Source organism: Dermacentor variabilis, chromosome 11 (assembly GCF_050947875.1).
Source record: "Dermacentor variabilis isolate Ectoservices chromosome 11, ASM5094787v1, whole genome shotgun sequence".
NCBI classification, from domain to species: Eukaryota; Metazoa; Arthropoda; class Arachnida; order Ixodida; family Ixodidae; genus Dermacentor; species Dermacentor variabilis.
Genome location: NC_134578.1, coordinates 114,051,100 through 114,062,616, shown reverse-complemented (window position 1 = coordinate 114,062,616; position 11,517 = coordinate 114,051,100). Strand labels below are relative to the sequence as shown.

The 11,517-nt window shown below is 46.5% G+C and overlaps 1 protein-coding gene across 1 annotated transcript in view; it reads left to right on the top strand.

Moving 5' to 3' along the window:
- Positions 1–1,887: 1,887 nt before the first annotated feature.
- LOC142564073 (putative cytochrome P450 301a1, mitochondrial) overlaps positions 1,888–11,517 on the top strand; it is an 84,709-nt gene continuing 75,079 nt past the window's right edge. Inside the window, exon 1 of the mRNA XM_075674903.1 lies at positions 1,888–2,107. Coding sequence (XP_075531018.1) covers positions 1,900–2,107 — 208 coding nt within the window. The 5' untranslated portion in view covers positions 1,888–1,899. The remainder of the gene's footprint in view (positions 2,108–11,517) is intronic.

Below are 11,517 nucleotides of genomic sequence, written 5' to 3'. Positions count from 1 at the left end.
TGCATATTTTACAATTCTGAGCCAAATGGGAACCTGTGCCTGTTGGTATGGATCGCTCATGTTCTCTAAGGCACTCGTTAGCACAGCGGCCTGACTGCCTTACATACACTTTGCCACATGACAAGAGGTCCACACCGACGCTTCAATCTACAAACTTCGCGTGGTTCTTTTCACAATCAGGTTTTTTACTTGTTTTAGAAATACGGCAGCACAACATTGACAGTTCCTGAGGAGCGGAAAACACTACCGGAATTTGGTATCTAGTGGCGACATTCTTTAGATTGTGAGCCACTCTGTGGCAATACGGCACAACTTCAGGCCTCTTCTTTTGTGTGATGCAGTCCTGTCGTCCTGTCGTCTTTCTTGTGTCTGTTGTATTGCGCTAAACAAAATATTCATGGATTTGCACCAACTAGCCCGCCAACGCATTGGCCGAGATTATTTTACATAAAGAGATGAGGCGTAGCAAGTGAAATGGCGCAGTGCTTCTGGAGTCAGCGCTAGGGAGGACAAAAAAGATGGAGCAGCAATAGTGTCAAAGCATACGTCGGATAAAGTTTTAAGTCGGAACTGCAAGTACGCCTATATGTTGATCAAAATGAACATGGCGACTTGAGCACAGCATAAGCGTATACAAATGAAACACTACAAGGAAGGAGAATATTCAGGAACTCAACTAAATGTGGATTACGATGCCAGAGTACTCCTTTCAATAGTTTCACTACTTTTCTGAAGCTACGCGAGCGCCAGCGATTACGCTAGAACCTTCTATGAGTGAATTTCACTTGCTGACATCTTAGTTTTTACTAAGGGCATGACGTGACAGCATGATTGCGAACTTCTTCGAATCTCACGAATAGTTCTATCCCTTGTGTGTTGTCACCGAACCTTGAGTAATCTGATATTATGAGCGACGCGAATTCTCTAATACTTTCATGAAGGTACGCCGGTACCAACGATTACACTGAAACCTTCGACGAGTCACACACAAAAGCCGACGCAGATCAGATTTTCGACGATTGAAAATTTTGCTAGCTCCTATCGCTAGTCTGTTCTTCGCCGTGACTACAAATTCATAATATGGAAGCAATTAGCCTTAGCTGCCGCACTTCATGGCCTGCATGAAGTTCGGCCATGATGGGACACAACAACGTCCACTGTCTTTTTTGCGTGTGATTTCAGATCCGCTAATGCTCCTATCCTTATATATCCAAGAGAGAAGCGGTTTTTGTTCCACCAGTGACAATTACCGAACACGTTATGCATGAAGGCATGCACTAACCTGTTCGGTAGCTGTCACTGGTGGAACAAAAACCGCTTCTCTCTTGGCATGCATGAACATGTTATGCATGAAAGGCATGCAGGAACTTCCATGCATGCCTTTCCAGAGAAGCCGTAGGATGTCACCCCTCCTCCTCCTGGGAGTTTTGCACCCAATTATATTTTTGATACCTGCGTGAAATATGTTAAGGCGGAATTCTTTTCGTCTGACGAGGACATGAAAAACAATTTCTGCACTGCAGCATCTAGCTAGGCCACAGCTTATCTGACAACATCGAAACGAAAAACGTTTCTTTTGTATATTTTTACATATTCTGGATACACTTTCACTTTAAAACATCCGTTTAACATTACAGAAAAACAAAAGTATCAAACGTAGCATAACGTTCTCTTCATTTGACAGGCACTTTTTGGTATGCAGCTTATAAAGATAGAAAGAAACAGATGGCCTAGAAAGCAAGCGTTCTAGCAATGCAAAGAGCGCTGCCCTATTTTATCACTCACGTCCTGGATACGACAGATCTCAGACAATTTCTTTCAGTTTTGTTACTCAGAAGCGGAAAAAAAAGCTCGGCTATAACCGCAGACTAGTAAAGCCAGCTTCGTGTTACAGGCAATATGCGCCGCGCGGATGCGCACCGTTACTACATGCAGCATATTTTAAATGTACGCAGTGGAGCGCTTCTGGCACTTCGTTATTCAGAAAAATTAGTGAGACTTCGACATGCGGCAAGCGCTCCTAATGCTGCGTTACCGTTCTCGGAAATACCAAAGATTCCAGCATTTCCACTGGTCGGAAGTGGCTGGATTTATCTGCCTCTGATCGGTGAGTTAGCCCAGCGTTTGCACTTCATGGAAATATCGATGTCTGTCTTACGTCAGAGGTATTGTGAGGATGTCTGCCGTAAACTACTCAAAAAATAAGGAGATGCAGAGGCAGGCTTTAATAAGGGTACAGCATTTGGAGCGAATATTTCTTTTTTACATGAAAAGTTACATTTCAACATAATATATCTCACAGCTGATATAACACATTAACTGCTAGTGGAAATAGTAATCTGCTACTACTTCATATAAGAGTTCACTAGATTACTGATTGCTCGCGGAATCTTTAGTAAACGTTCCCCTGACGAGCTCGAGGTCCTGGGTTTAATCCAACAGGCGGAGGCAGCATGTGAATGTGGGCCAATGAAGAGACACAGATGTTAACTTGATCTGGAGTGCCGAATTACTGTTTGCTTCATCTTTAGATCCTATATAAATGTTATAAATTGGGATAAGGTGCCTCAGAAAGGCTGGCCAACGTTTCGATAGAAGGACATTTACTTGTCCGATGCGGCCTTGTCATCCTCGGCAGGGTTAGCGCAAGTTTGACGGGTTAGTAGAGTGACGTCACGTGCAGCCATTGTCGGTGGCGGCTGGCTGTAAAGGGAGAGATTTAAAGGAAAATGAACGCTGTCGCCTGACATCTCTGTGCACGGTTTCTAAGGACGGGACGATAAAGGCGGGATGGAAGGCGCTGCGGCAAAAAAAAAAAAGAAAATAAAAGAAATTGACAGTTGCTTAGCTCGGCTATGCCAGTATATACGTAGCGAAAGCTAAGGCACAGCATGGTTAGCCTTGGTTAATCTTGATTGCAAGTCCAGGTTAGTCTGGTTGTCTAACTATGTTACGGCATTTAGCCAGTCGTTCGGCGAGCTGTTCGCCTGTTTCCTGGGCGATTAGATTACTCTTCATCTCGTTCCGATGTCGATTCCAGGCCTCCTCCTGCTTATCAGGATTGTCGCCATCCACACTGTCGCTTGAACTGTGATTGCGGCGCACGCGTCCTCTCCTTTTCGATCCTCTGTCATGTTATCAGGCATGCGACGCAGCTGGCGTAGCGAGCGGAGGCGAACGCAACGAGGAGGAATGCGGTGTGACGTCATGTGCCTCCTCGGAGCACGGCCACGGCCACATCGTAAGTTCGCGGCCAGTAAAGATTTCGCTTTAAAAAAGAAACAAACAAGAAAAGAAAAATACAGACATATGAGAGTGTTGGGAAGCGAGAAGTTAGGAAGCCTTGAGTGATGTCGTAGGCGACTTGCTATTGTGGTTTTAGAAGAGCCTGTCAGTGCGTGAGTAACGAAAATGAGTAGTTGAAATGATGACTTGAGTAGCGTAGCAGCAGTGCCCCGGGTAATTTTGAAGTTTTTAAGATGGCGAGAAGGAATCTCGGAGCAATGAATAGGGTAGTTGGAAGGCGAAGGCTTGGTCTTTCAAGAGACGTTAGCCTCCGTAGTTCGGTATAGGCGTCGTCACGCCGTTACATAGGAGTGGTGCGATCCTTTTATTTGAGGCGCCGAAATAGGTGTCCCCTCGTATGGGACTCGATCCTGAAAAAAAATAAAGTCAAAGGGAGAATAAACAAACTGAAAAACAGATGGGAGGGTGGAAGGAGAAAAAAAGTCCGAGTATCACGATACTCCCTAATGTGTAATCATAGCGCAACTTTATACTTGTTTTCATTTCGCGATATATTCAGCCAAAGAATTTGACGCCGAAATCGCCGCACCGACTGGCAGCGGACCAGCGCCATTAGCGCCTTCGAAGAGAGAGGGGCACCCCGCAGGGGCGTCTGCGTCAGCAGGCGTTTGGTGTGTTGCGACACACGTACCTGAGCACACGAGGGCTGGACCCTCCCGCGTGTAGCCTTGCGCGGCTTAGCCGTGTCTGGGGAAAGGGAGATCATGGTGGTTGAGCTGATGCTGAGTGTTTGGACCTTTAAGGCCCCCCAGCGCAGGCAACACACCCTTTTGGCCTCTGCTTCACATAGACGGCACCCCCGGACTGACCCACCCGGGTGAAATCGGCAGTTGCATTTTTCGGTCTCTCTCTTCCTCCAGCCTTCGTCTTTCTCTCACTTTCCACCTTTCCTGTCTTCTCCTGGCTTCCCTTTACTTCCAATTTTTCAGGCAACAACGGTTAACCTTGTGTGAATAGCCAACCTAGGTTATTTCATATTTGGTTATAGTGATGACGTACAGCTGGCGTTTACAGGACCTGTTCATCCAGTACCTGTAGCGTCCCCTTGTAGGGCTCCATGGTGGGTGGCTGGCGTTATTGCCGAAATTTAAATTTGTCTATGGCTAGCTCCTTTCCTCGCTTTCCCGATCGCCCTCAGAAAAGAGGGCGCACCGGAGATGTTTTCCAGTTCTTTGGACACCAAAGCCCAACTTTCCCCGGTACCATATGATCCATTCAGAAAAATCCGATAAACAAGTACGAAACATTTCCCCTTTTCTAGTTTCCAAGTCCTTAACCGATGTCCTTGGTCCAGGCTACAAGGTATCAAGGCTGGCAAATGGTGATCTCCTGTTAGGAGCTGCATGATCAGAAACAATACGAAAAGTTGCCCAGTCTATTATCATTTGGGGATGTTACGTTAACAGTAACTCCACACCGCTGTCTGAACACCACGCGCGACGTTGTCTCGGATGATGATTTGCTCCAGCTGACAGAGGCTGAGCTCTTGGAGGGCTTCAGTGAGCAGAATGTTGTCAATATGAGAAGACTTAAGATGAAAAGGGATGGTAAAGAAATTCAAACGAAGCACCTAATACTCACATTTGGTTCAAGTATTCTGCCCGAGTCTGTAGAGGACGGGTACATCAAGCTCCGTGTCAGACCATATGTGCCGAATCCCCTAAGGTGTTTCAAATGCCAGCGTTTCGGCCACAGTTCGCAGAGCTGCCGGGGCCGCCAAACATGTGCGAAATGCGGTGCCCTTGAACACGCCACTGAAGCTTGTAAGAACTCTCTCCACTGTGTAAACTGTGACGGCGATCACGCCGCGTACTCGCGGTCGTGCCCCTGCTGGAAGAAGGAAAAAGAAATTGTAACGATAAAAGTAAAAGATAATATATCGTTCAAAGAGGCACGAAGGCGGGTAGCATACCTGCCAAAGAAAAGCTTTGCCGAAGTGGCGCGTCAGGGGGCAGCGTCACAACGGCCTCCGGCGGCTGTCCGACCCACAAGCAGTGAGTCGGCAGTTACGACACCCCCCCCCCCCCCACGACGATCGCAGCTAGCGCTGCTCCACCAACCGAGCAGAAGGCACCATCAACCCCGAAGGTGGGCGCAGCCGAGACTGCCCCAACCTCCCCGGCCCCTTCCATCGCTGGCAACAGCCGGCGCAGCCAAATCCCTCAGGGAGCCCCATCAACCTCCGAGCTGGTGGGCGCAGGTGTCTTGCCCTACAAGGCGGGACTCTCTCGGGAAACTTCTCGCTCTCAAGAGCACGTGTCCTGCGCCTCACAGGAGGCAATGGACTCTAGACCGATCCTCACGGCGCGTCAAGCGCCTAAGGAGTGGCGAGGCTCCGTCATACGCTCCAGAAAGGGCAGGACCCCGATTACAGGGCCTCGAAAGAGCTCTGTAATCTTATCTCTGAAATATCGGTAATTAATACTTCTGCTTCCCTATACACAGCACCTATTGACTTCGAATATGGATACACAAATAATTAAAGGGAACGTCAGAGGCCTTCTCAGAAAACTCAGAACTCATCCAAAAACAGAATCCAAAGGTGCTGTGTTTACAGGAATCACACTTAAAATCCAAACACACGAACTTTCTCCGACAATATATAACATTTCGGAAAGATCACGATGATGCCGCTGCATCATCGGGCGGTGTTGCCATTGTCACTCATAAAAGTATAGCGTGTCAACTTTTACAGCTACAAACGACTCTTGAAGCAGTGGCGGTTCGAGGTGTTCTCCTAAAAAAGCTCATTACGATTAGCTCTATTTACATACCCCCACATTACAAATTAATGAAACATGAATTTCGATCCTTTATAGATCAATTGCCAGAACCTTACGTTGTTCTTGGCGATTTCAATGCGCACAGCTCCCTGTGAGGCGACTCTTGTATAGATGCGTGAGGTCGTCTTCTTGAACAGTTCCTTTTTTCTTCTCGTGCGTGCCTTCTGAATAAGAAGGAACCACGTATTACTCTCTAGCAAACAGAACCTTTTCTTCAATCAATCTCAGCATAGTATCTCCTTCTATTCTGCCAGAACTCGAGTGGGAAGTTACAAAGAATCCTTACGGAAGCGACTACTTCCCCATACTGCTACAAACACTTAAAGAAAACGAATATCCACAACAGGCTCCTAGGCGGAAGATTGACACAGCTGACTGGGAGAAATTCCGAGCCCACACTATTATGTCGTGGGATGGCATGTCCTCGTTAAGGATGGATTTAAAATCAATCCTCACAAGAGTTCTTGTGTTCTGTTTACAAGAAAGAGAGGCCTGGTTCCGGATCCTTGCTTAGAACTGTGTGGACAACATATGCCTGTAAACAAAGAACACAAATTTCTAGGTGTTCTACTTGACAATAGACTCACTTTGATCCCACACATTAAACATCTTAACGAAAAATGCCTGAAAAGAATGAACCTTATGAAACTTCCATCGCAGACTACGTGGGGTAGTGACAGGAGGTTCTTAATGAATCTCTATGAGAGCCTGATTCGGTCACGCTTAGACTATGCTGCCCTGATCTATCATTCTGCCTCCCGGAGCGCGCTAAAGATGCTAGATCCGGTCCACCATCTAGGAATCAGCTTAGCCACGGGCGCTTTCAGAACAAGTCCCATTGAAAGTTTATATGTTAAATCACATGAGTGGTCACTTCATCTGCAGAGAACATACATCAGCCAAACATGTTTTCTGAAAGTGCACTCTAATCCTCAACATCCCTGTTTTAATACCGTTAACAATATGACATATGCTACACTCTTTCACAATCGCCCCTCCGTAAGACAACCTTTCTCGTTGCGTGTGAGGGAGCTTAGTGAAGAAATGCACGTCGCACTGTTCGAGCTTCGCCTAATGCATCCAGCCAAGCTGCTACCTCCTTGGGAGTGGCAGCTTATACAATTCGAAACATCTTTCACTCAAGTTACAAAGCATGCTCCAGAGATTCAAATCCAAATGCATTTCCTGGAACTCCAGTACAAGTATACACAGACGCATCGAAAACACGCGAAGGGGTGTCCTATGCAGCCGTCGGTCCATCCTTCTCGGAATCCGATGTACTGCATCCGGAAACTAGTATCTTTACGGCTGAGGCCTACGCACTATTGTCGGCTGTAAAGCACATCAGGAAATCAAAACTCCAGAAATCAATTATATATACGGACTCCCTTAGTGTTGTGAAGGCCTTGGTATCATTCTGTAACGACAAAAATCTGGTAATTAACGAACTCTATTCTGTTCTGTGTAAAACGTATATAGGTAACCAGCATGTCATCATATGCTGGGTGCCAGGTCATAGCGGCATCGAAGGTAACATTCTGGCGGACCAGATTCCCACGTCAGTTGTATCGCATTCTGTTAATCCCACCACTGCAGTCCCTGTCACAGATCTGAAGCCCTCCTTAGGGAGGAAACTACGGAACCACTGGCAACGCCTATGGGACGGGGAAACAAATAACAAGCTCCCCGTTATAAAGCCACAGTTAAGATTCTGGCCCTCTGTAACAAAATCACGCTGAATACATGTCCTATTCGGTCGTCTCAGAATAGGACACACATTTGGCACCCATATTTTCCTAGTAACCGGCAATGACACTCGAACCTGTGGTAGATGCGAGGAGAGGCTTACCGTCCTCCACGTCTTTCTGGAGTGCCGGAAAGCCGAATCTGAAATAAAGAAACATTTTGCCTTGGCATAGCGGCAGCACATCCCCCTTCATCCAGTAATGTTACTCGGCCCAGAACCGCTATTCGACACCAACGCAGTCCTAAGTTATCTGAAAGATGTTGTGTTGCATGTTGTTAGCCCCACATGTTCGTAGCGTCTTCTCTTTTCAGAGGATGTCGCTGTGATAGTTCTTTCGTATAGCACATGCCTCTAGGCCTTTGTGTTTCAAGGGCTCCGGCGAGGCAGCAGTGCTCCAGGTAATTTTACCATCCCATATATTTTCTATTCTGCATCATTCTTTTACGATGAATTTTAATGCTCATAGAAAACATCATGTGTCATCGACATAATCTTATTACAGAAAGATTTTACGCACTATAGAGCGACAATTTCTAAGGCCCCTTTACAGCCACGCCACACCAACTTCATAGATCTCATACCTACATTGCAAACTGATCACCGCATACCTGGCGCTCTTTGGCCATATCTGGCCCTTGCGCCAATAAATACTATACATTCATTCATTTCAGAGAGGGGCACTACGGGAATGCTGGAATGATGAGCGGCATCGGAGCCAACTGCGGAAGAATCGGATGACGAATGCGCGCCCAACGGCACCAGTGCTTCCACACGTTTAAGCCCAGACCACGCGTACGCTTGCGGACGCGCGTTCGCTCGCGTTCGCACGTCCACGCATGCGCAGACGGTGTAGCTTGGCTCGTGCGCGTCGAAACGCGGCCGGATCTCGGGGAACAGCTCCTCCCTGTTATCGCGCGCTTGGATTGCCTCGCGTCGGCACGCCTGGCTACGCAGCTACGGCGCGGAACGTTCAGCCCTCAGTGAAGGAGATATATATATATAATGCAAGAAAGCTCTCCTTTCCTTTTTATGCTGATTTACCAGCTATAAAAACATAACAATTACGTTTATAGATATGGAAGAATTTTGAAACACTCTCAATAACAAAGTACGCAGTGGCCAAACTGCCAAGGTATCTGTGTATGAGCCCAGTGAGCGCGCGCAGTCGCGCGTCCTTGTGGATGTAAACCGCCATTGTTTGCGAGGCGCGGCAGGCGCTAGGTGCTCGGACGCGACCAGACGCAAGCGTACCTGTGGTATCAGCTTTAGGCCGAGCGACGCCGACGCTCAACCCAGGAACAGGCATCTGAATGCTACGCTCGAAAAGCTGGAGGGGGCAGGCGTACATAGAAATGGCTTGTATAGTGTATATATGTGTAAAATCGTGGAAGAGAATATTAAATTGACTAAGAGTTTCACGTTTAAGTTACACATTTTAGCGATTCTAAGCTGTCTTGTGCCAAATAGATTTCCGTCGAGTGTACGCATTTAAACTTGTGTATGAGGTATTATTCCGTATACTTCCTCTCGCAAAGTGAACAGAGAATTGTTTCTAGTGTAAAAAGTCTTTCGTTATAGAAAATATGGGTATGTTCATTGATGTGGCAGCTTCTACTTTAGGTAAAGTGGGTTTTGTATATGCAGTAAGGCCATTCCCTCTTGTATGACTTTTTTCCACAATGTAGCCTATGTATTCTGAGGTTCTGAGATCGTTTTTATGGCACCTGATAACCAGTATTAAATTTGTAATTTCGATAAGCGCCAGAAAACTGTGTTTGGGTTTATAACAAGCTTGATTTCGCGTTGGAATATAAAGCGTTGTCAACAAGTAGATATGGGAAAGAATTCGCGTATTGACAAATATATCCTTCGCACGTATTACGTATGTATGTATGTATGTATGTATGTATGTATGTATGTATGTATGTATGTATGTATGTATGTATGTATGTATGTATGTATGTATGTATGTATGTATGTATGTATGTACGTATGCACGTTGTCATGGCCTGCGTAAAACATAGCAAATTGGAACTATATTGTCGCGGTACAACGCGGACAGAACACAGGGAGACGTTCTTTACGGACAACATGACAATCTGTTCTAAAACAATCAGAGCAGCTAGAGACAGGTCTTCTTCGTCATCATCCAATTTCACTGTTACCCGCTAGGCGGAGTCCGTTAGTGCTCCCATCGTCGTCGTTGTCAGTATAGAATACACGCGTCATTTGTCCCTCCCTATGAGAGCATGGTGCCGATGCTAGACAAGAAATTTCACTGGCGGAAGTAAAGGCCGCTAGTTATTCGCTCACATACGGCTTCATGCGGACAACGTGCACAAGTTCAGGACGTTGTGTGCAGCGCCGCGTACAGTTGGGTTTATAGGGAACGATCTCATAGGTGACATCACTGAGTCGCCGCAATACCCGATATGGTCCGAAGTATCGCCTGAAAAGTTTCTCGGAGAGGCCTCGTTTCCGTATGGGTGTCCAAACCCACACTCTGTCGCCGACTTCATAGGTAACTATTCGACGGTGAACATCGTAGCGGCCTGCGTCGTAGTCTTGCTGCTGGCAGATCCGCAAGCGCGTGAGCTGCCGAGCCTCTTCTGCGCGTTGCGTAACACATCTGCGTCCGTATCAGTGTCGTCAAAGTCGTGTGGAAGCATCGCATCCAGCACTGTTCGTACATCTCATCCGTGAACAAGGGTGAACGGAGTCATGCGCGTCGTCTCTTGTTTGGCCGTGTTATATGCGAAGGTAATATAAGATAGAATGTCGTTCCAATTTTTATGTTCAACATCCACGTACATTGACAGCATATCTTCAATGGTTTTGTTTAGACGCTCTGTTAACCCATTGGTTTGTTGATGGTAGGCGGTTGACTTTCTGTGGGCCGTTCCACTTAGTTGCAAGACGCGATCTCAAAGTGCAGCCGTAATTGCGGTTCCTCGGTCTGTTATTACTACTGGGGCGCCGTGTCGCAACACCACATGCTCAATGAAAAAGCTCGCTACCTCGACTGCTATGCTGCCCTGGATTGCCTTTGTTTCAGCGTAACGTGTGAGATAGTCGGTTGCGAATAGAGTTAAGCTAACTCCTTTAAAAGCTCCTGTGTCCTTCTTTCAAGAAATTGAGACATGGTCCCAAACTACCACAGCAAGTTGCATGATCAACCAATAAGTGTATGCAGACAATAAAAATGTTAGATTTTATTGTAGAAACAAACCTAGCCTTTAGTCTAACCTAAAGAACATTACCAACCAATCCCTAAATACAATGAATATCATCAAAATCCTTTCACACACAACGTGCAACAGTTACAGGAAGTGCCTCATGAACCTTTGCGAAAGTCTCATACGAACACGTTTAGACTGCTGGCCTATCGTTTATCAATCGGCTACTCGTAATACCTTGAGGATACTGGCTCCTGCCTATCACCTAGCTATCCCCCTGGTGACTGGTGAGTTCCGGACAAGTCCTGTAGAGAGTTTCTACATTGAATGTAGCGAGTGGTGGCTTCATCATCAAAGGGCGTACTCAAGTTCTATATACGCGTACTTTCTGAAAGTGAACGCAAAGCACAAACATCGGACTTGGTAACCGTAAACGACGTGACACCTGAGACACTGTTTAATAATCGCCGTGTAGCTAGAGAATAATGCTCTCTGCGCATAAGAA